This window comes from Leopardus geoffroyi, chromosome A1 (assembly GCF_018350155.1).
Source record: "Leopardus geoffroyi isolate Oge1 chromosome A1, O.geoffroyi_Oge1_pat1.0, whole genome shotgun sequence".
In the NCBI taxonomy this organism is placed as follows: domain Eukaryota; kingdom Metazoa; phylum Chordata; class Mammalia; order Carnivora; family Felidae; genus Leopardus; species Leopardus geoffroyi.
The window spans coordinates 195,498,959-195,523,723 of record NC_059326.1 but is presented as its reverse complement, the minus strand read 5'-3'; the positions used below and the strand labels follow the sequence as shown (position 1 = coordinate 195,523,723).

The window sequence follows — 24,765 nt, the reverse complement described above, 5'->3', positions numbered from 1 at the left end:
CGGGATAGAAAATATGGCAGATGAGGACATTCTTCTGCTGTCAGTCCTTGAGGAAACACACTCCTCTGTGCTGATGCCCCGTGTCTCTCTCTAGCTTTGTATTTCCAGGCCTTTCTTCCCCAGGGGCACCCTTGCAAGCTCTGCCTGTCCTCCCGGACTCAGCTCAGATCTCCACTCTGGGACCCTCACCTGCCTCCCCCTCCCTGAACACTGTTCCCGGGCACATCTTAAGAAGGCGTCTCTCGGGGCGCCTGGGTGGCGCAGTCGGTTAAGCGTCCGACTTCAGCCAGGTCACGATCTCGCGGTCTGGGAGTTCGAGCCCCGCGTCGGGCTCTGGGCTGATGGCTCAGAGCCTGGAGCCTGTTTCCGATTCTGTGTCTCCCTCTCTCTCTGCCCCTCCCCCGTTCATGCTCTGTCTCTCTCTGTCCCAAAAATAAATAAACGTTGAAAAAAAAAATTTAAAAAAAAAAAAAAAAAAAAAAAAAGAAGGCGTCTCTCTGCCTGGGTGGTTATTAATGTATCTGCCTTATTTTTTCATTGAAACATTATTAATTTCTAGAGACCGAGGTCCAGGTCCGTATCTGATTCATACTTCTTTCTACCACAGTATGAGCACAATGTTTTACACAGAACAGAAGGTATTTGCTGGGTGAAAAAATGAATGAGGGTGCAGGATAGGCTTTATAATCACAGCGTGAGATGGACAGTCTATAATAGGTGAGGGGGAAATCTGTCCTCAAGGCAGAATGATGAACTAGGTGACGTTTGAAGAGGGCTTCTCCAATCCGACTTTTAATTTTATTATTTATTTATTTATTTATTTATTTATTTTTCAAAATGCAAATTCTTTTATTTTATTTTAATTTTTTTATAATTTACATCCCAATTAGCTAGCATAGAGTGCAACAATGATTGCAGGAGTGGATTCCTTAGTGCCCCTTAACCCATTTAGCCCATCCCCCCTCCCACAGCCCCTCCAGTACCCCTCAGTTTGTTCTCCATATATGTGAGTCTCTTATGTTTGTCCCCCTCCCTGTTTTTATATTATTTTTGTTTCCCTTCTCTTTTTTTTTTTTTTTTTTTTAATTTTTTTTTTTCAATGTTTATTTTTTTTTGGGACAGAGAGAGACAGAGCATGAACGGGGGAGGGGCAGAGAGAGAGGGAGACACAGAATCGGAAACAGGCTCCAGGCTCTGAGCCATCAGCCCAGAGCCTGACGCGGGGCTCGAACTCACGGACCGCGAGATCGTGACCTGGCTGAAGTCGGACGCTTAACCGACTGCGCCACCCAGGCGCCCCTGTTTCCCTTCTCTTATGTTCATCTGTTTTGTCTCTTAAAGTCCTCATATGAGTGAAGTCATATGATATTTGTCTTTCTCTGACTAATTTCACTTCGCATAATACTCTCCAGTTCCATCCACGTAGTTGCAAATGATAAGATTTCATTCTTTTTGATTGCCAAGTGACATTCCATTGTATATATATATACCACATCTTCTTTATCCATTCATCCATTGATGGGCATTTGGGCTCTTTCCATATTTTGGCTATTGTTGAGAGTGCTGCTATAAACATAGGGGTGCATGTGTCCCTTCGAAACAGCACACCTGTATCCTGTGGATAAATGCCTAGTAGTGCAATTGCTGGGTCGTAGGGTAGTTCTCTTTTTAGTTTTTTGAGGAACCTCCATACTGTTTTCCAGAGCTTGCATTCCCATCGACTTTTAATTTTAAATACGAAGTATTCCAGGGACTGGCCGTTTGTGGTACCATATTCCTTTTGCTCTGTTCACTTTGCATACAGTTTTCTTTTAAGGGTTCTGGGCTTCTGTTTTTTATATCCCTCGTTTTTCTCTTACACCAGTGTCTTGTCCTTCACACTGAATACTTGTCATCCTCCATTGCGGTTTTGGATACGAGTCTCTGTAGTGGGCAGTTATGGTGAAACCCAGACCAGACCCACTAGGAAAAGATAAAGCATCTACAGAGAGCCGTGGTGTCCCTCTGGTCTAATTTGCCATAGAGATGGGGTTCTTGGAGATCCCACAGGGAATGGAGCTCATAGCACAGAGGCAAGGGGAGGGCTTGTGGGTCAGACTGCCTGGGTTTGAATCCTGGCTGAACTCTTTATTAGGTATATGACCTTGAGCAAGTGTCTTCCTCATCCATAAAACAAAGTTAACATCTATCTCATAGGGTTGTTGTAGACATTGAATGAGATAATGCATGAAAGTGTTTAGCACAGGGCTACATGTTTAGTAAATGTTAGCTGTCATTATTGTTAACATGCCCTTGTCTACCTTCTTTCCCCTTCAGATGGTTCCAGACTTTGGTCCACTTGCTAAAAGGCAACATTGGCACTGGCCTCCTGGGGCTGCCTCTGGCAGTGAAGAATGCAGGCATCTTGGTAAGGATCTGCATTGGCAGGGGGAGTATCATGACAAATTTTAGGAGATGGTGTGTGTGTTTTTTTAAATTTGCTTCATTTAAAACACTTAAAAATGAAAAGCTTTTCTCTTTAATTCAGCTGAGAAAGAGCAAAATTCAGGTGTTCGTTCACTTAAACATATTTATTTAGGGCCTTGTGTGTGCTTGACATTGTTCTGGGTTCTGAGCGTTATCAGTGAATAAAAAAGAGAAAGATTCTTGCCCTCATGTAGTACTCTGGGGTGAGGAGGATGTACTTAAAATGTCTCAGGGAGTTTCTGTCAATAATATTAAGTAATGGATTTGTAACAGAAGTCTGTTGGTTTCTTCCACCGTCCTTCCACGTCCCACTCCTAGGAGGCCAACGCTGAGAATTTTACTTTTTCTGTTATGATTCATCCCCTACAGACTGCAATCTAAAGCCATTTGGTTTCTCTTAGAGTTGGAGCTAGCTCAGAGATGTGGATTGCCCTTAGCTAAGGGCATCTTTTCCTGATCTGGCGTTGCCCTAACGAGACCTTTCCCCTTCCCTCCACCCCTTCCCTGTCTCTTCTTCCCAGAACATAGGAGCCTTCTGTTCGGCTGAATTGAAGCTGTTTTGGAACAGCCTTATGCTGTGTCATTCTTCTCCATGAGGTTAACTCTTTTGAAAGCATGCTAAGGTTCAGATCATGCCCTTCTCCCCGAGCTAACCCCCACGATCACATTCCTATCTCAAACGTTGTGCCAGATGTTCTGTCACTGGAAGGTGCCTTAGTAGTGTTTTGATCATTTGCAAATCCACTCTCCATTGGGTTCACTCCTAATTCTACCTGCTTGTCTCTCTCTCTCTCTTGCCCGCAACACCTGTCCCCAGATGGGTCCCCTCAGCCTGCTGGTGATAGGCATCGTGGCTGTGCACTGCATGGGTATCCTGGTGAAATGTGCTCACCACTTCTGCCGCAGGTGAGCGCTCTGATATGCTAAGTTGTCCTTTGGGATTCTGTTAGCCGCACTGAAAGAGAGGACTTAGGCCACTCCAAATTCTCTGCGCTAGCTGCAGGTGGCTGCTGATTATTGCAGAGCTCCCTTCCCCTGGTTATTTTTGTGTTCTTCTTCAGTTTGTTGTCATCTGTTGTATTTGCTTGTGTCCAGTGGACAGAGACCGCATTCTCATTTTATGTGCTTCGTAGTATTTACCCCACTGAAATGGTTCTGCCAGATGGTCGGTAATTATATGGAAGTAACTGACCTGTTGATTTAACACTTCTGATCCTTGAAAGCATTAGACGCAGGACTCAGTAGTTTCTCCAGGGTGACAGGTGGGGAACTGGCCCAGGTCTCAGGGAGCTACCTGTGTTCTGTCACTTTGTTGAACCCACACACTCTGCCCTTCCTCTCTCCCTCTCCTCCCAGACTGAACAAGCCCTTTGTGGACTATGGGGACACAGTGATGTACGGACTGGAATCCAGCCCCAGCTCCTGGCTCCGGAACCACGCGCACTGGGGAAGGTAACCACTTCCCTCCTTCATTGCAGCTGTGGCCTCGCAGAGTGGAGGCCCTCCGACAGGGAGTGGGACGCGGCACACGGTATAAGCAGTGGAAAGAGCATTGTTTGGGTCAGTGGATTTGGCTCCTAGCTCAACTCTGCCTGCAGTCATCTGGTGACCTTGGCTGTGGGACCCCTTTCTTCTCTGGTCCTCAGTTTCCTTATTGGCCAACCTGGCTGTTCCCAGCTTTGGCAGTCTATGACCAGTGATTATTTTTTATTCACTCATTTGTTCAGTAAAGATATTTAAACACTCTCTTATAAGTCATGCAGAATAATTCTCGATACAGGGAGGGGGTCCCCCTGGGGTGAATAGTGTGGTCCTGGCCCTTTGCAGACTTGTAGTCTCTGTAAGGAGAAGGATATGTGGAAGGCTCAAGGACAAGAGATCAGGAATAGTCTATACCTGTAGAAAAAGTGTCAGAAGCTAGAAGCGCACCCTAGGGGCTCAGACGGGGAGGAGATTTAAGGACGGTTACCTGTGCCAGATGCAAAGTGCACATGATAGGTGCTTTAAGGGCAGGGCACCGGGCAGGAGAAGGAAGGCTTTAAGGAAGAGATGAGCTGAGCTAGAACAAATGGGTTTGTTGGGGAAAGAGACATTTCAAGGGGGGAGGGGGGCGGGGAGTGTTTGGAAATTTCTCCTTAGGGTAAGTTTCCAGATGCCTGGAGAGAAATATTCTAATTTTTGTTTCCTGTTTGAGGAAATGGTATATTTAGAAGTAGAGAGTTGACATCAAAGGCTGAATCCTTTAAATTCGTTTTAAATGGAACTGCATTAAATCTATGTTCTCCAGGAAAACTCCCTTTTTGTGTTCATAGGGAGGTTTTATAGTTTCACACATAGCTTCCTCCTGTGATACAGGTTTATTTTGCGATTCTTTTAGCAGACTCATTTTCTGTGACTGGGAGAAGCCATCGTGCCAAGTGGCCACCATTGGTTATTTGGTTGGCTGGTAGTTGACTGATTGTTTCTCCCCACCCCTTTCCCTCCTTTCTTCTCTCTCCTCTCCTCTCTGTTTCTCTTTCTCTCTCTCTCCCCATTTCTCCTCCCTCCTTCCTTATTTCCTCCCTTCCTTTCTTTAATGAAATTAATGTCTGTTCGTGGTAAATTTTTTTTTTTTTTTGACCAAGATACACGTTCATAAAGTGAAAAATAAAAGTATCTATTGGTTACACTTGCTTGGGTAGACTTTTGGCATTTTCTGTATGTATACAAACATACACATGTTCTTAACATTTTTTACACAAATTGACAGTACTATAAGTACTATTTGGAAGCTGTTTTTTTCTTTGTTTGTTTGTTTGTTTGTTTGTTGTTTCAGTTAAAGGTCCTGGACCTATCTCTATCAGCACATATAGATTTAACATACTCTTTTTCCCTGCTGTATACCTCTCCATTTAAGAATGGTCTTGCATTTACTCATTTTCCTTTTGATGATCTTTTAGGTTGTTGCCAGCTGTTGTTCAGGGCTTCCATCAGTCGTCTGTTTTGGTACATCTGTTTCTGTGTACTTATGTGAGAGTAGGCTGTTTCTTAGATCCATATTATAGAAAGCGAGCGTAAAGGGCTACACCTCCTGGGCTTTTATGCTGAGGGCTCCCTGTAGCTTTAGAACAAACAGTGTGAGACAGGATAGGCAGGCCGCGGGGAGGGGGAGGCCAAGGGCTGGTCATTGGTCCTGGGGTGTGTGCTCCACTCTAGCCATTCTGATCTCGGGATCACCCGACCCCACGCAGCATTCTAGAGAAGACAGAGGAAGGGGACCTCAGCATCGTCTTCACCCTCCTCCAAAGCTCCAGACTGGTGGCACCTCACACGGTTTCTCCTTTTGTCAGGGCACCCTCATCCTTGTCACCTGGTGGGAAGGGGCTGTGACGGCCTGGGAGGAAGCACTGTTGGAACACCTCTGTCTCCGGGACTCTCTTGCTTTTCATTCTCATGATGTTTGTATTCTTTCCTTCCCCATCTACAGGCACCTGGTGGACTTCTTCCTGATTGTCACGCAGCTGGGGTTCTGCTGTGTCTACTTTGTCTTTCTGGCTGACAACTTTAAACAGGTAGGGCCCTGGTTTAAAAAAAAAAAAAGACAGAGAGAGAGAGAATGGCAAGAGATAAGTGGATTTTGAGTTTAGGATTCCTTCTAAGCCAGTTTTGGTCAACAAAAGAATTAAGAGTTTAACACATTATATAGAACGGTGTCTTTTGTGTAATTCTGTCTAAAGACCTATGACACTGAGAAACTTCCAGGTACCTTATCTATCCTCCTGTCTTTAGATAAGATGTGCTCAAACCCAGCTCAGACAGTTGGGTTGCTGATGACAGTTATGAAGATCTCTGAAGATGGTTCACCAGCCACAGACTCCTGTATGGCGTTGTTTTCCTCCTGAGCCCCCAGTTGGGAACGCTTTTGGGTGGGAGGTCCACCGGCCTCTGTCATTTGAGAGACTTTTCTGTTGCTTTCCTTCCCCTCATTCTAGGTGATCGAAGCGGCCAATGGGACCACCAACAACTGCCACAACAATGAGACTGTGATTCTGACGCCCACCATGGACTCCCGACTCTACATGCTCACCTTCCTGCCCTTCCTGGTGCTGCTGGTTTTTGTCAGGAACCTCCGAGCCCTGTCCATCTTCTCTCTGTTGGCCAACATCACCATGCTGGTTAGCCTGGTTATGCTCTACCAGTTCATTGTCCAGGTAAGAGCCCAGGCTCTCCCTCCGCCTGTTATATAATCAAAGCAGCACACAAAACAAGGAAGTGGAACATAAATGGGGATATGTTACTTACGTGTGGTATATTTCGATTAGAGGTTCTCAACTTTGGCACTGTTGACATTTTGGGCCAGATAAGCTTTTTGTCGTGGGGACTGTCCTGTGCATCGTGGGATTTTAGCAGCATCCCTGGCCTCTACCCACCGGGTGCTAGTAGCAGCCACTCCCCAAGTTAGGCCAGCCAAAAATATCCCCAGACATTGCAAAGTGTGCTGAGGGTGGGTATGCGCGTGCCAAGTCACCCCTATTGAGATCACTGGTTTACACTTTTCCTCAACTGGATAGTTAATATATGGATCATCGTGTAATGGGAAAATAGACAAATATTAAGATGAAAAGAAAAATCAACTTCTCTAACTCGATATTTATTTATTTATTTATTTATTTTTACGTGTTTGTTTTGAGAGAGAGAAGAGAGAGAGCACAAGCAGGGGGAGGGGGAGAGAGAGAAGGAGAAAGAGAATCCCCAGCAGGCTCCGTGCTGTCAGCGCAGAGCCTAACATGGGGCTTCCTCCCACGAACTGTGAGATCACGACCTGAGCCGAAATCAAGAGTCGGACGCTTTACCGACTGAGCCACCCAGGGGCCCCTGTAACGTGATATTCAGATAAAGTAATTCCTTACCACTCCAGTTATATATTTATTTGTCAAAATTATAAATCCAGTATTGCTTCCCCTTGCCTAGCCCACAGGGGCAGGTCTGTGGGGCAGTGCAAGAGAAGGTGTATGTAAATGGGTAGAAGACGAGGCGAGAAAAATGTGCCCTCAAACAGTGTGGCCCTCTATGGACAAGACAATGTGTTTTGCCAACACTCCAGAAAAAGAGGAGAATGAAAGCAGGTGAATAAAAGCGTAACTTTAAAAAAAGGTATTTAGATGTAATTACTCAAAGGACTCATCAGTGCATACTCATTAAGATGCAGACAACACAAGCATCGAAAACCATGTCTCCACCCCGAGGCTCTTTCAGAGACTCACTGTGTGTGATTGGTCTGTCTCCGTCTAGGTCCTGTGAATGCATCTACACATAACACAGACAGTATCCTGGTTTGAATTGTGTCTAGTACGTAGAGAAATATATAAAAAAAAGAATGTTTTGTTTTGTGTTTAACCTAATTTTAAAAATTATTAGATGTGCTGTTCCTCTACTTTGCTTTTTTGTTTCCAGGACAGCACCAGCGTGGCAGGGAGCTTTCCCTGTTGTTACACATAGTTTTACCTCATCCTTTTTAATTGCTGCATAGTATCTCAGAGAATAGATGTGCCCTAGTTTATTTAACCAGTCCCCAGTCAGTGGACCGTCAGGTCGTTTATAATTTTTTAGTGTTACTTTAGTATTCTGGCAGTGAGTTTTCTGAGGCCTTTCTTTTTGTGGCCATGTAGAAATACTCCCCCAAGGTATTTTTCTAGAGGTGTAGCTGTTGAAGAGTGTGCACTTTTGAATTTTTATTTTGCCAAGTCGCTTTTTCCAAAAGCTTTTGACCAATTTCATATAGGCTCCCTTCCATAGTATGTAAGTAGCCATCACTAGACATATCAATCTTTTTAATATTAGTCAATCTGACAGGTGAACATTAACTCATTTTCACACGGTCTACTTAACAGTGACCAGGTCACTCACTGATACGGTTTCTAGGAAAGCAGCACATTGTAAAACAGGTTTTCCTCTACTGAGGAAATGACATAATGAATTTAGATTAACATTGTACTCAGTGAGCATTTACTGTTTTTTTTCTGTCTTAGTGAGTCAGATAGGTGGCCGATACTGACTTTTCTTCCACAGAACTATTTTTTAAAAACAAAATAAACTGCTGTCTGGATATGTCCCATTTTTGATGAGCATGGAAGGAGGACCCATGAACGCATGATTGACCATTTCCAGAGAGTTTTCTTCTCTACCTCTGGCAAATTAAGTTAAAACAAGGAAGGGTAAATAAATGCATGATTTAACGTTGTAATTAGAGATCTGAATCAGTGCCTAGGACACACCGCAGTGGACATTAAAGCGAGCGAGGCCACCTCACATAGACGTGCACACACACTGCATTTAGTCGTTGGACTGCGGTGGTTGCCGTGATCAGAGGGCCGGGATGGGAACGTGGCTTCCAACAGTGTCTCCGCCCCAGTGGAAGGCAGGGTCCGTTTAGAGCGTTGTCTGTGCGTAGAGCAAACTTGCCCTTGCAGATGAGGCAGCCCCGCCAATTTCTTGAGCGTGAGTGTGAGCCTGCCTCTGGGCTTAGCCAGGAGGCGTGTGTGGTCACACAGTGCTCTCAGCGCTGGGGCGGCTTGGGAGAACGGTGCTGTGGCTGTGAGTCGAGCAGCATCATTTTGATGTGCATAGGTCAAGATGCTCCCTTTGGGTCGTTTTTGTGGCTGTGTTGCTGCTGTCTTGTCTTGGCGTCTTCTGCTGTCCAGGGTTTCCGAACCCTTCCGCGGTCCCGAACGTGTGTGACCAGTGCGCTTGCTCCTCGTGCAAACACTGTCTTGGAAGCCGACCGAGATCCTCCACCTGTGCAGGCTTCCCCATATCTTCACCACCTGGAATGACAGATGGCATGGTTCTGAGCAGAGGGCCTCCCCCGGAGGGGGCTCCCAGTAAATGTTTTTATCGCTGCATTTCCTTAATTCTGAGATGCAGTGTTTTTCATAGTTAGGATATTTCCAAAATTGGAGTAGATCTTGCAATCCTTATGTACATTTAACAGCATTTTCTCAGGAAGCTGTTATCACTGAAATTAATAATATCATAGAACCGAGGAGGTAATATGTCGATAATGAGCTGATTTTAATTTGTATGTTTCTTTGCACGTTAAACTTTTTCCATTTTTTTAAAAGTTTATTTGTTTACTTTGAGAGAGAGAGAGAGAGAGAGAGAGAACATGCACAAGCAAGGGAGGGGCAGACAGAGGGGAAGAGAGAGAAAATTCCAAGCACTAGCAGTGCGGAGCCTGATGTGGGGCTTGAACTCATGAACCGCGAGATCATGACCTGAGCTGAAGTCAGGAGTCAGATACAACTGACTGAGCCACCCAGGTGCCCCTAAACATTTTCCACTTAAGTGGTTGGTCTCTTAAGTCAGTAGCAATTATTAAGTATGGAAAATTATAAATTCCTTCTGCTGGTCTCATTCACACCAGTATCCCCAGACACGGATTCTGAAATTCCCTCTCTGATACTTCAGCCAGATCTGATGTATGAGCCTGGATAACAGTCAGCCACTAACCAACAGATTGCTCCTGTTTCCAGGAAGCTTCCAGAAGTTACACTGTGACTCAGGAGTAATTTCAAGGCACTGTAATTTCACTCTTTGTCTCATCCTAGAGCAAAAATATTTATTAGTCTGTCTTCATTCCAGGTACTGAAATACTTCTTATAAAGAGATCTAAGCAATTTCTTAGTAGAAGTTCAGGAAGGAAAAAAAATGCATTTTTAAAATTATATTTTAGGGAAACTATAGTGTAATTGCTTTGAAAACTTTCAAAGAGAAGCCTATTATAGAGATTAACGTTAGATCTCCTTTTGTTCACTGGTACTATTCTGTCACACTGTTAGAGCATGCCCCATATTTGTCTAAATACCTCTATAGTTAAATCAATTTTAAAACAGTATAAAGGCAGCTTAAAATTTTTTTTTAATGTTTATTTATTTTTGACACGGAGACAGAGCGTGAGTGGGGAGGGGCAGAGAGAGAGTGAGACACAGAATCCGAAGGAGGCTCCAGGCTCTGAGCTGTCAGCCCAGAGCCTGACGTGGGGCTTGAACTCACAGACCACGAGATCATGACCTGAACCGAAGTCGGATGCTCAACCGATTGAGCCACACAGGCGCCACGAAAAACATTATAAAGGCAGCTTAAAAAGCAATTCTTATATTTAAGCCGTGTATTCACGTGGTTTCAAAAGCCACATTCTGAAAGGACAGCTCCTGTCCGTGTTGAGTCCTGTTCCTTTGATGCTCCATCGCTGGGGGCCGTTGTTCAGTGGTGAGCCAGGTAGGATTCTGTGTCTGCACCTCCATGCTTCAACACCTGTACATTGTACCTGCAGTTAACAAGTGCTATGGTTTTCATCTGCCTATAATTTTAAATGCTTTTTATTTTTTTTGCCATTTTATCCCTAATGTTCCAATACTCCTATCATGTGTGTATCCATAAAATTTTTCAGGTGTTCAAACTGTTTTATAAGAATTAAAAGAAAGAGAAAAGCAGCTTTATCCATGTGGAGTGTTTACGTAGTGGCATTATAGTGAATATGCAAATTTTAAAAGTGAATGTTCTCACTATTATTTCGTAAGCGGTTTTTCATGTGCTCTTAGTTATCTCAATTTTTACTTTAAAAATAGCGCATAATCAGGTCGCCTGGGTGGCTCAGTTGTTTAAGCGTCCGACTGCGGCTCAGGTCATGGTCTCACGGTTCGTGGGTTTGAGCCCCACGTCGGGCTCTGTGCTGACAGCTTGGAGTCTGGAGCCTGCTTCAGATCCTCTGTCTCCCTCTCTCTCTGCCCCTCCCCTGCTCACGTTCTCTCTCTCTCTCTCTCTCTCTCTGTCTCTCTCTCAAAAATAAATAAGCGTGTATGTTTTGATTTTTTTTCCCTACTCGGATTCAATTTCTGGGGATGGGATTACCTAATGAAAGAATGTGACTATTTTTATGCAAACTCCAGCATTTGAGTTTTTTATAGTACACTGGGATATAGTCTTTCCCCAAAGCAAATAGGGGTTTTCTAAGCCTGAAGGGAAAAAAAATACAAAGACTAAATGTCCCCGAACCATGTCAGGTGTCAGACTTTCTCCTTTTAGAGGATCTTGAATCTAGGAAAAGGTGATGACCTGTCTGATGTTGGAGTTGAAGTCTCGAATCTCTGTATAGCCTTTGCTTTGTTTTATTTTCTCTTTCAGAATATCCCAGACCCCAGCCGCCTCCCCTTGGTGGCTCCCTGGAAGACCTACCCTCTGTTCTTTGGCACGGCCATTTTTGCGTTTGAAGGCATTGGGATGGTAAGAGTTTCGCTGTGATTCTGTGTCGCCCTTGGTGTCCTTGAGGTCTGCTCTTTGGAAGGCTGAGGAAATGCTGTTAGAAATTATCTTCTGAAACTTATCGGCCAGCTCCTGAACAGCAATGCAGGGATTCCACTGGGGTTTTGGAAACAAATTGTATGTGATTTGAGAATGTTTGCCTTCAAACCCTCTCTGTTGCATATTTATCACCTATGTGGGCAATAAGCAATAATACATGGCAATTGGGAGTGCAGGGTCTAGAGTCAGACTGACTGGGGGTGAGTCCTGGCTCTCCCAGAGAACAGCCGTGTGACCTTGTGTGAGGACTTAACTTCTTTGTTGTTCGCTTCTGAAAAGTGAACTTAATGATTAGTAGTTCACTAATCATTCAGTGATTCAATGAGATGTGTGTAAAGTACTTTGCGTAGCCCCTGACACACAGTAAGTATTTAATAATTTTTATTAATAATACTATTGATTTTAGAATTAAATCAGTAGCTGCACAAATAATGTCTCTGCCCTGGAACATTGGTGTGCTGTATTTTTTGTGTGTAGATAAATGGCCTTAGCTCTCACTGCTAGTTAGCTTCCCCCACCATTGCTATGATTTCACCAAATTCTTCTCCTAAAGAGAGGAATCTGCCACTCATTTGCACCTGATTTGATTTTTATTTATATTTTTTCATAATAAAGTTCCAGAATTCTTCCTTGAAGAAAATTAGTAGTACTGTTGGCCAACAGCTTAGGAAAAGGGAAGAAGATACTTTTCCTTTCATGGAATATCTTTTTATCCCCATTTGGTTTCCCTGTCACTTGATATACTTTTAAGAAAACCTAGAAGCTGGATTGATTCTTTCGTCAAAATACTAAGGAGTTGCCCTGGTGGGATTGGTGCGATGTGTTAAGGCCCTAACATCACGGGGGAGACTTTCTGAGGGATCAGTGTGTAAGTTGTTGTCCCGAGGTTTTACACCTTTCTTTGCTCTTTCTTGGAGCTTCTCGCGGCCCAGGAAGATGGTCTCACCTTGACTCACAAACACAAACAGAACCCCGTATTGTAGCAGTGAGAAACGAGCTCTCAAGTGCTTGGGACTGAAAAGAAGAGATTGAGTAAATGTGGAAAGCTGCCTGGAGATCCTGGTTCTGAGGGAGCATTGTGCGGAACTTACCAGTTTTCCCTGGCAGCACAGTGCAGACGTTGTTCTTTGCTTCCTTTCATTAGCCAAGGCCTGGATGTGGAGTCATCCTGTGATCATTATTATCTGTTGCTTGAGATTTCTCTGTGTTTCGACTCTTAGTTTGGCTTTGAGGGCTGTTGAGCGTGTGTGGGTGCAGGGCCCCTGCTCACTCTTTGTTCATGGTAGGCTCTGTGTTTGTGCCACTGGCCCAGGCCTGGCAGACATGGAGGAGACGGGCTGCCTGCCCTCTGGCTCTCTAGACTGTCCACGAAAGGTAACCAGAAGCAAGCTTAGCAACTGTTTCTAACCGGATGTGGATCAGCTGAAGCTGGAGGCCCCCTGCGCTGGTGGGGGAGGGGGGGTGGTGTTGAGGGCCGGTTGGAAGTGCAGGGCTGTGGCTCCCTCACGGCGCCGGGCCTGCAGCGGGCCCTCCCTGCCCGCCGGGGTATGTCTGGCACAGACCCACTCTGCCTCGTGACCGCAAGCGTTCAAGGAAAATGAGTGTCATGACAAGATCAAAGATGGTTTGTGGGACAGCTCGACACTGTCACTCTTCCTTGTGAGCCCGGCCAGGTGCAGGTGGTAGCAGGTTGTGAAGTTTCCGGGAACTAGAGTGGCAGTGTTCCCTGACCTGTGTTTTGCATTCTTCGGACGGGTTAGCAGAACTGTGGTCTCAGGCGAGGTCTGTTCCCCATTGTGCCGGGTGGGCATGAGGTGGGAGGGCTGTCGGCGGCCATGCGGCTGTGCTGAGGGGCAGAGATCACCCCCCCCCCCCCTGCCCATGGGGCTCCTGGAGCCGGAGGCAGAGCACTGGCCTGGGCAAGGGTCCTGGTCCCAGTCCGGCCCACGCTCGCCTCCCCGCACTTCCCGGCTCACACAGTGGGCTCTGCCTCTCCTCCAGCTCTGAGGAAATAGCTTGGATTTGTTTCTGTCTCCTGGGGCTAAAGCAGTTATTTCTGAGCCCATTACAGTTTTGTTTTTCACCATTAATGTTCCTTTTTCCTGTGTTTTCTCTTTTTTCTCACTACTCTTATAGGTTCTGCCCCTTGAAAACAAAATGAAGGATCCTCAGAAATTTCCGGTCATCCTGTACGTGGGAATGGCCATCATCACCGCCCTGTACATCAGTCTGGGGTGCCTGGGGTACCTGCAGTTTGGAGCTAACATCCAAGGCAGCATAACCCTCAACCTGCCCAATTGTTGGTACGTGGGGAAGGATGGAAGCGTGGGAGCCCTGGATGCTTGTTTCATTTAGTTTGTAGTTTTTAAAATGTTTACTTATCTATTTTGAGAGAAAGAGAGGGGGAGAGAGAATCCCAAGCAGGCTTCACGCTGTCAGTGCGGAGCCTGATGTGAGGCTCGATCTCACGAACCGTGAGACCATGACCTGAGCCGAGATCAAGAGTCGGATGCTTAACTGACTGAGCCACCTGGATACCCCTGGATGTTTTTTTTTAATTCGTGGGTCAGAACGTGGATTTTCTTCCTACTTACCCCTTAAATCAGCTTACTTCACTTTATACCACCACTGCCACCCCCTACTCACCCCCGCCCCTGCCCCCGCCAGCACCGTCCCTCCTTGGCCCCCCACTGAGCCCTTTGACCCATCTGCCTGTCCTAGTCTTAATCCTTCTCCAGGTCTGTTCTCCCATTCCCTGTATGAGCCAGGACTCCAGTCATGGGTGCATTCCCTTGGCGAGAGCCCTCAAGGGGCCTCCCTTTGCTCCTCCAGCAGAGACAAAAATCCGCAACGTCCCTGTCAGGACCACTCCAGCTCTAGCCCTGCCTGCACCTCCTTCCTAGTCCGTGAGGAAGACTTAGTCAAGGAGCCACTCTTTCTGAGAAACTTTCTCTGCTGTTCCACCCGCCACAACCTCCAGGCTAGGTCAGATGCCCCTTCACTCTGTTCTTGCAGGATCCCACTCGGACCCTAGCCTACTTCCTGTTCCAAAGTGCTATAATGTTCTGTTTACCTGCACTGTGATCTCCCTCCACCGTAAGCTCTGCATTCTGCCCCAGCCCCCGGCACGACGCCTGGCACACGATCATCACCCAGTAGATGCCTTTTGAACAAAAAGGAGGACTAAACGCTAGAACTGTGAGGCATGTTGTGAAGAGATGTTTTCAGGGAACAACTGGGGCATAGAGGGTAGGGGCCGTCTGCCATGTTCACCTCTGTGGCCTTGGACAGGTCACAGCCGCTCACTGCCTCAGCTTCCACTTTGGGGAACCAGGAGTAGTCATTTCTTCCAGGATTGTCAGGAAGACCAAATGCTATGTGTGAGAAAGTGCTTCATCATACTCTCCTGGTGCGATCAGAAGGAGAAGTCTGCCCTGAGCTTTCTTCTTTGTTTAGAGGAGGGATTCCTCTGGAGGCGTATGCCACATGGATTGGTTGATCAGGTAGTATGCCATTTCTCCCTAGAAATCTGAACCTGGAAGGGCCAAGCATCCTATCGGTTCACCTCAAGCATTCCAGACAGGGAGAAAAGAGGGTGAATAGGCTGGGTTCCCAGCTTCTGCTGTGCCTCTCCTGTGGCAGTCACCGGCTTGATGAGTGGGTGGAGGCCTCTCACAGTGGACTTGGGGCTGTGGGGAGCCCTTCTGTACCTCACTTTGCTTAACTCTTGGTTACTACCTTGCAGGGAAACACTGAGACATACTGAAATGCTTCCTGAAAAGGTAGCTGTCGCAGGGTGTGTCTGAAGCAACAGTTCTGTTTTGAAGATGAGAATTTCATTGTGGAGGGCAGCTGAGCAGACACTGAGAAGCTTGTTGAGTGCCCTGGGGACCAGGGAACCTTTCAGGCTGGCCTGGTTGACCTGCCTGTGCATGTTGTGAGAGCTCTGATCAGCGAGGCATTGTACAAAGGCAGGTTGAAAAAATTGAGAAGAGTGTTTATTCGGTTGTGTCGTCAGTGTTTAGCCCAGGGTGCCCTTAATCAGCAGGGGTCTGGGGACAAGGGTTGTGGTGTGGCCAGCCAAGTGGCAGTCCTGCAATGGGCTGTTGTTTTCAGAAAGTCTTTCCCTTTCGCTCTGATGCCTGCTTTTAAGTTTCCAAATGTTCCTGCCCTTTCAAGAGCCAGGTGGTAGGTTGGCATAACTGAAGATGAATGGATCAGGAACAGCAGAAGCAGCCCACATAATCTAAAGCCGTGGATGAGCACCTGTCATCGTCCCTTTGACACTCCAAACCCAGCTACTCTCATCTTTCTGCCTCCATTCAGGCGCGATTTATTTAGCCGTCCCTGCAGGTGACGATCCTGCTTCCAGACTTCCCAGCACTCCAGAAGGCTTTGGTGTTGTACCAAGTTTAATTATAGAGGCACCAGCCGATTTTTCCAAAGCGTTTTTATTATCTATTCTTGGAGCAAGTAAGACCTTTTGTCAAACTCAGTCTCTCCCAGGATGTTCTCCTGTTTATAGCATCAGAACATCTTCTAGGCATTAAGTTCAACCACAGAGAAACTCCATGCACAATATACACAATGCAATCACCACTTTTAAATAGATTTCCAACAAGGTGGGGGAGGCCAGTGTTTCTTGCTGCTGAAGGCATGAAGGTCTTGCTTGAAGGGGAGCTTTTGCTAAGGGGCAGGGTAGCCTTCCCTGGACTGATCATTTCAGATCCATGAGTACTTATGGATCAGGCTTGTTTTCTACTCTGCACAGTTCTAGGCAAGAGATGAGACAGAGCTATCTGTTGGTGAGTTAACCGTCTCCCTGAGGAGCCACACGAAGCAGTGGTAGGAAGACAGCCACAGTGGTGTGGGAAGATGGGTTTTGCTCTTGCGTCTTGGTCATGTGGTCCCCTTCTGATTCTAGGGAACAGGGAATTGAAGGGGAAGGATAGAAAAAGGCCTGTTACGCTTTAATTGCATTTTTAATTGTTTTAATTTTTGAAAGGTTATATGTCCATGGTAAAGATTCCAGCTGTTCAAAGTCTAGACAGAATATGTTTGTTTCCATTTGCTTCCCCAAGTCCCCAGTTTTACAGTTTACCATTTCAGAGGCAACCACATTACCGATTTCTTGTGTTTCCTTTTGGGGATGGTTAGAGTATGTAAGAATGTCATATGCATGTGGGGGGGGGGGGAGGGAGTGTTTTTTCCTTCTTTTTCCTTTTTTTGGACAATTTGTAGCACACTGTAGGCACTGTCCTGCTTCACGCGTTTTTCACTTACGTATCCTGGCGCTCGTTCCGTATCAGCACCTGTAGTTCTGCCTCCTACTTTTTCACAGCTGTATGGGACCCTATGATGTAACTAGTTCCCCACTGGCTAACATTTCAACTGTTTTCAGCCTTCCATACGTAAACAACGCGACAGTGACATACTTGGAGGGAAAAATGTTACGCAACGTGCAAGTATATCTGCAGGGTAAATGCCTCGACGTGAAATTGCTGGGTCTGAAGGACACGCGCGTCCGTGACTTGGATAGACATGGCCACGGCGAGACCGTCTTGCCCCCTCACTGCTAGTGCCATGGCACAGAGCAGGCTTTGGAATGGGTCTCGGCTCTCTCTCTGCAGGCTGTACCAGTCGGTCAAGCTGCTCTACTCCATTGGCATCTTCTTCACCTACGCCCTCCAGTTCTACGTCCCGGCCGAGATCATCATCCCCTTCTTCGTGTCCCACGTGCCCGAGCACTGCGAGCTGGTGGTAGACCTGTTCGTGCGCACGGTGCTGGTCTGCCTGACATGTGAGTAGAAGACGAGATAATTGCTTTGGTTTTTTTTTTTTTTTTTTTTTTTTTTGTCTCCCCAAAGGGCACCCAGTCCTCAGGGCTTTCTTGAGGGAGAGCCCTGGTGTACTGAAACAGTTGTAGTGTGCGAGCGGGGAACATGGCCTGATGCCTCAGGTGTGTAGTTGAGGCCCGGCCAGACGGTGAAGTGAATTGATTGTGTATGTACTCGAAAGGGCATGGGAAGGAGAACACAAGTTTATTTGTAGATATGGCGTAAAATGCTACAGTGGTGGTCATAATTCATAGTAAAGATGTAGAATTACTCTCCCATGTCCTTGGGGTAAAATAAGGTAACAGTGTAAAAGAGAGCCATTTAAACCATATGCATGTGAGTATAGGTTACTTTGATAGCCACTACATGTTTATTTATGTTTTCAAATAATCCTTTTCCAGTGTGACAATCTATTGCTTAGATTTCATGTTGGGCCTATATGATACTCTTCTAGACGTTTACTAAATGTGTTTCTTAGAAAATGTATACTGATTAATCTAGGTGTTTGATTTTTACCTTTGTGTTTTATTTCTCCTCCCTGACCACACACCCCGGAGTGTGAGTTAAGAGACAAGATATTACTCTATTTGCTGTTGGTGGAAACCGACGTACATTTTAAAATAAAAATCAATTTTTCCTTTTTTTTTTTCTTTTTTGGTAGGTTCTGTGAGTTGATAGAATAGAGAACCCCTGAATAAATTGGTCTATAATACCTAATGTAAATTTCTAGGAGATTTGCAACTTCTTTCCAGATCACAGTACTTGAATCTAGATGTTACTTTTTGGCTATGTTGGGCTTTTTATTTTATTTTTAAAAATTGTGTTATTTTGGGAAAAGAATTATCTTGACTTATTATATTGAGACTTCCCTGGGAACTTCTTAAATTATCCAGTCCAAGGCTCTATCTTTGGAATACAAATAGGCCTGTATGATTTTTAAATTGAACCAGAATGGAGTGTTTTAGGGATAAATGGTGTGAAAGTTATCTAGCATTTACTCATAGTGTGGAAGATCAGAAATGATGTTATGGGTTAACTGTTGACAAGAGAAGGGCAGTAGAGGTTAGACATGGGGGACAGACTAGTGCCTATTCCAGAATGGACCTCCTCAGGGAATAGTATCGTGCCTACCTAGAATGGACCTCTTTAAGGGAACAGACTACTTCCCATCCCAGAATGGTCTCCTCAATAGAGCTGATAGTGCTTATCTCAAAATGGACTTACTTGAGGAAACATTCCGGTGTGTATTTCTGAATAAACTTCCTCAGAAGAACAGTCTAGTGCCTATCCAAGAACAGACTTCTTCTAGGGAACGGACTACTGCCCATCCTGGATCAGCCTCCACATAAGAACAGCTTAGTGCCGGGCGCCTGGGTGGCACAGTCGGTTAAGCATCCGACTTCAGCCAGGTCATGATCTCGCGGTCCGTCAGTTCGAGCCCCGCGTCGGGCTCTGGGCTGATGGCTCAGAGCCTGGAGCCTGTTTCCGATTCTGTGTCTCCCTCTCTCTCTGCCCCTCCCCCGTTCATGCTCTGTCTCTCTCTGTCCCAAAAATAAATAAACGTTGAAAAAAAAAAAAAAAAAAAAAAAGAGCAGCTTAGTGCCTATCCCAGAATGGTCTCCTCAGCAAGACTAATAGTTCTTACCCTAGAAAGGACTTGAGACACCAGTCTCAAGGAGACAGACTAGTGCCTATTTCAGAATGAACTTTTTCAAGGTAACAGCCTAGTGCCTATCCCAGAATAAACCCTCTTCAAAGGAACGGACTAATGCCTATTCTAGAATGGGCTTCTTCCAGGGAACAGATGCGTACCTATCCCAGATGGGCCTCCTCAAGGGAACGACTTAGTGCCTATCCCAGAAGGGACTTCTTCAAGGGACAGCCTGGTGCCCGTGCTAGAAGGGACCTCAAGGGACAGCCTAGTGCCTGTGCTAGAAAGGACCTCTTTAAGGAAAGTGCCAACCCCAGAATGGTCTTCTCAATAGAACTGATATTGCTTACCACAGAATGGGCTTCCTAGGGAACAGGCTAGTACCTATCCTAGAATGGTCCTTCTCCAAAAAATAGACTAGTGCCCATCCCAGAATGGACCTTTCAAGGAAATAGACTGGTGGCTCTACCAGCTAGGACTTCCTCAAGGGAACTGAACAGTGCCTATCTCAGACTCATCTGCTCAAGGAATAGACTGGCTCCTGTCCTAGAATGTCTCTTCAAAGAACAGACTAGTGCCTGTCCCAGAGTGAACTGTCTCAAGGGAACAGACTAATGCCTGTCATGGAACATATTTCTTCAAGCCACCTGCAGTTCTCTTTCTCATTTCATTTCAAGGATGTGGGTGAAGCTCAGCGTCCTGAATCTTTGTATGGAAGGAGGTCACTAGAGCTGAGGAACCAAACCTTCTGACTTAATGTTGGGCATATTCTGTCTGAGGATTTATTGCAGGGTGGGGCTGGGGAAGAGCCAGGCAACGAGTGGACTGCTTGCATTTGCCAACCCTAGCAAGTTGATGGCAGCCAAGAATCTGACTTGTCCCTATAGCCTTTGTTTGGCAGACCTTCTGGCCCTCTGTAGTCCAGCCTATAGAAAAAGCCCACTCAGCAGCTAATCCAGTGCCCAGAGCGATCTACAGGCCACTGCTGCCCTAGAGCAACTGAAAAGGAAACCATTGTAGTGTATCTTTGCTTTTCTAGCAATTTGCCTTAATGTGCGCTAAGATGCTCTGGATTTTGTTCCTATCTTCTGCCTGCAACTCTCATTCTTCAACACAGATACGTGTGTTCCTCTGTGGATGGTTACCTCTAAGGATTGAAGTCCAGCCTTCATGTGCACAGTGTATAATGTCAACTCTCAGTGTTCTGATTCTGGAATCCAAAGGGTGCTGGAAGCAAGGATGGGATGGTTCAAATAATTGGCTTTTTTCAAAGTGGTTTCTCTACAAAAGGTAGGTCTGTCTAGGCAAAATGTGCTCTAACTGCCTAGACACCAGCTTCTCCTTGCCCGGAGAGCTGGGGCGGTGATGCTGGGCCTGATTCCTGTCCTGGCCCCATTTTCTCCTCAAACCTGGCTTAGCCTCCGGTAGCATATGTCTTGCTTCCTGCCAGGTTTCTTTCCACCGCGCCCTGCAGGAGCCAGGAGTCTCTGATTCATAGACCTCATGCTATCCTTAGATGTCTCCTGGATTTTGCTTTGCTTTTCCTGACTCTGTCTGTGGGTCTCGTCTCCCTTCTACAGCATGATGCTCAAAGGACTCAAGCTGCTTTTGATCTGCAAGTGCATTCAGTTATTTCCCTTTCTGTGATCTATTGTGACTTAGCATTGCATCGTCAGCCTATTAAATGATGCAGCCTTTTCATCTCTGAACACCCGGGCTTCTTTTCCCTTCCCTGGAGACTGTGAAGTGATTGTGGGATTCAGGAGAGGCATTTCACTGCAGCATCAACTTAAATGTATTTATGTGAGTTTATTTTGTTTTTGTTTTTTTTCCTGTACTTTCAGATCTTTGCTGCATAAGGTTATTTGGTGTATGATTTTAGAACTTTGCTGGAACTGATTGTTTTCTCTTACACCCATACATTTTAATAGCAGCTTATTTTATTGCTATTTATAGTGTTTTCTTGTCTTTTTTCCTCCTCCTCCTTACCCTCCACCCACCAAGGGAAGCAGGGGAATTTGGTCCAGGCTCAATTTTTTTTTGCATTGGGAATTTGACTTTCTTGCCACTCTCCCCCTTTTTGCAAAGACCTCTGTGTCTACTCTTTGGTGCTTAATTTCAGACTCTTGGACAGGAGGGGAAGGGAAAATACATGCATCAGAGAATGGTGTTCATTGTGTTGCGATTTCATATGAAACAGTATTTCTTTCCAGCCCCTGTGTTTCAATTGCAGACTTCGCAGGTCACCTATGTGCAAGGAGGAGAGGCTGGAAGAGGCTGGTGCCAGAGGGAGTTCAGAAGTGTAGAAAGAGTAGTTCCTTTGGGTTCCATGAGGCATTAATCTGTCCTTCAGTGCTTTGAACTAATTCTCTGTGGCATTTCCCACGTGAAGCATCTTCCTTCGGTTACATATGAAAATTTCAGAAACCTATTGTTGAAGATGTAATAACATAAAGCCTTATCAATTAAAGGGCCTGTTTGGACTGGAATGCGTAGCTGTGGAACATTCCAAGCAGCCAAACCCTGTCAAGCATGAAGCTGCCAGGTCCGAACAGAGTGGCTTCTCAGCAGCTTGTGCTCCCTCCCATCCCTCCATCTTGCAGCTACAATGACAAGGGGCAGTGGTGTTAATTAGCTGTGCACTGTGGGTCCCTGGGGAACCCTCCCGAGGCCTCAGTTTCCTCAGCCAGAAGATAGATGTGCAGGGTACCAGATTGCGAAGATTTCTTTCAAGTCTAAACTCCTGTGATTTGGCACAGGTGCTTTGAGCCTGATTTGAAATTTCTACCAAACTACTGCTCAAAAAAAAAAAAAAAAAAAAAAAAAAAAGTTAATGTAGAAACATTTCAAGAATGTCTAGATTGAAGAAGAAATTCCAAATATCCCACTGACTTAACAAAATAATTTTTTTTTGCATTTTATTTTCTGTGTTCATCCTCGTAGGTGCTTTTAAAAATAGTTGCAATCGTAGTATACACAGGAAACTTCGTCTTTTGCTTTTTATTTGATATTATGTCATGAATATACGTATCCTTCATAAATATTTTCATGACCATATAATATTCTATTATATTAGTGGATCATTATTTACTAAACTACTCCTTTGGCGTTGGACATGTAAGTTGTTTTCCTTGCTTCCGTATTTTTTTAAATTTATACTCCCCCTAAATGAAATGACATATTGTGTCCAAGGCTGGTATTAATTTTAAAGGTACATTTCTAGACATTCAGAGTAACACAGGTGGGCTGCACCAGCATTGATCACAACGAAACAGCAGGAAGAGCTTCCAGACATAGGGCTGGCTGTAGGTGTCCAGCATAGTTCTGTAAGTGTGTGTTCTCTAAAGTGCTTTGTCTTCTCTTGTGCACACATCAGCTCTTTCGGTTGCCGGTCTAAAACCACAGGCTCCAGAATCCCAGTCAGTTCCATCTCTGAACATGGTCGTTTGCCCCCTGGTGCTTCAGCAGTCAAAAGGTCACATTTTTAGTGTCTCTTAACCCAAAGGGAACATGTTTTGTAATACCGTTGGAGCCCTCTTGACTAATCACGTGGACTAGCTGAGTTGTCCTCAGTCCCCCATTTCTGCACAAGCCACAGCCAAGCTGCTGCAGAGGGCGCTGCCTTGCTGTTTGGGAGGGTGCTGTGGGAGTGTTCCTCTTTGTATGGGGTGTGCTTGTGGGGGAGCAGGGAGAGAGTAGGGAGAGGATATTCCTGGTTGGCTGCTTTGAGATCTCTACCTTCTGGAGTTTCTCTTTCCAGAGGGCTTTAATTCCGAGTAAAGACATTTAGTGCTAGAAGAGGTTTTGGTTACTCCCACATCTTTCCTAAGTACGTGATTCCCATGTCTGGAATTAGCTGAAGCTAGCTGGCCGCATTTTGCATGATGGCAAAACAGGCACCCCTGCTGTTGAGCCCTTGGGGCTATGTGTGCTAATTTGGTTGGGTCCTCTTGTCTTCCCCTTCCCCCAGCATTATTGGTGTGAGGCTTACTGTTCTTGCCTTCTCCCCACCCCCCTCATTATCTTTCTCCAATGTCAGGCTTTATTTGGGGTTCGCTTGTGGTATGTGGTCCAGCTAGGATAGCCCTGTGATCCTGGCCTTAAGAGAAAAGTTTTGCCACTTTAAAAAATCTCTATTTAGAGATGTTTTTGTTAGGCACGCTTATTGTGTATATCCTTTGTAGCAAACACAAGGGCAAGTTTTTAGATTGCTTTTAAAATGTCATGCTGAAGTGGAACATCTCTGTCTAATCTGAGAAAAGATTCTAATCGCAGGAGCTTGTGTCACTGTTTCCACCCAATGCTTATCATAGAGTAGAGCACATCTGACCTCACTTAAGTCCTATCACGACGTACCATATGTCCCCCAGGTTAACGTGAGAGAGGAAGAGGGGATGTCAGACTCAGAGCTGGGAGGGCGCAGTCAGGTCATCTGACTTCTTTCCTCTTTGGGCTTATTGTCTCTGATAAGGGACACCCTTCTCTTGAGTGGGGTGGAGCATCCATGGAGATCAGGGGCTGGCACCGGAAGAATAACTCACACTCCCTTTAACGGCACAAAACCAGGCAAGCTGGAAGCTGTGTTTAGGGCATACCCATCTGTTCTAGGAGAGGAATCCCATTGCTCTGCTGTGCCACAGTCGAGCAGGACATGGTGCTTCCCACTTGACGGTGAGTTGAAGGATCCCACAACACACTCCTAAGTGACTACACCTGCTTTGTACAGTTCCTTAAGATGTCAGAGGCGGGTGAGACTTCAGTCCTCATCCAGGGCTCGTATGGTCACCTAACCTCGTGGGTGAACGAGCTGAGGCTCCAAATGGTGAACCCGTTGGTGCTGGGACCGGTGATTGTATTAACTCACATTTCATTTATTGTGCACTTAAGTTCTGAGTGCTCTGAGATCTCGATGTGAACGGTCTCATGTGACCATTCCTATTTAGTGGTAGGTTAAGTAGCTGGCTGGTTAGTGGTGGAGCTGGGATTGGAGTCCAGGTTCTGAGTCCAGAGCGTGCACTCTCAACCACGTTCCTTTACCAGCCTCTCCCGGGGCTCAGATCTGATTGCTGCCCCAGTGCTATTGCCACCGCACCCCTCACCCACATTGGAACCGTGGGAGCCGTCACTGTGAGGTTGACATTAGGCAGATGTAGACCCAGACCCCAGAGAGGGGAAGGGAACACACAGCACGGACCACACGGCAGATCAATTCTCGTTGAGCGCTAAGTTGTCCGTAATGAGAACGCCATTTTGTCATCAGCTTACAATTTAGTCTTTTTTTTTTTTTTTTTTAACGTTTATTTATGAAGAGACAGAGGGAGACTGAGCATGAGCAGGGGAGGGGCAGAGAGAGAAGGAAACACAGAATCTGAAGCAGGCTCCGGGCTCTGAGCGGTCAGCACAGTGCCCAAGGCGGGGCTCGAACTCACAAACCGCGAGATCATGACCTGAGCCAAAGTCGGACGCTTAACT

The 24,765-nt window shown here is 45.8% G+C and overlaps 1 protein-coding gene across 2 annotated transcripts in view; it reads left to right on the top strand.

Moving 5' to 3' along the window:
- The window catches only part of SLC36A1 (solute carrier family 36 member 1), a 62,345-nt gene that overhangs the window by 15,103 nt on the left and 22,477 nt on the right, over positions 1 to 24,765 (top strand). For both annotated transcript variants that reach the window (XM_045436802.1, XM_045436813.1), the window contains 8 exons: positions 2,317 to 2,407; positions 3,284 to 3,372; positions 3,823 to 3,918; positions 5,933 to 6,017; positions 6,438 to 6,656; positions 11,629 to 11,727; positions 13,942 to 14,108; positions 17,436 to 17,605. In XM_045436802.1, the coding sequence (XP_045292758.1) occupies positions 2,317 to 2,407; positions 3,284 to 3,372; positions 3,823 to 3,918; positions 5,933 to 6,017; positions 6,438 to 6,656; positions 11,629 to 11,727; positions 13,942 to 14,108; positions 17,436 to 17,605 (1,016 nt within the window). The remainder of the gene's footprint in view (positions 1 to 2,316; positions 2,408 to 3,283; positions 3,373 to 3,822; positions 3,919 to 5,932; positions 6,018 to 6,437; positions 6,657 to 11,628; positions 11,728 to 13,941; positions 14,109 to 17,435; positions 17,606 to 24,765) is intronic.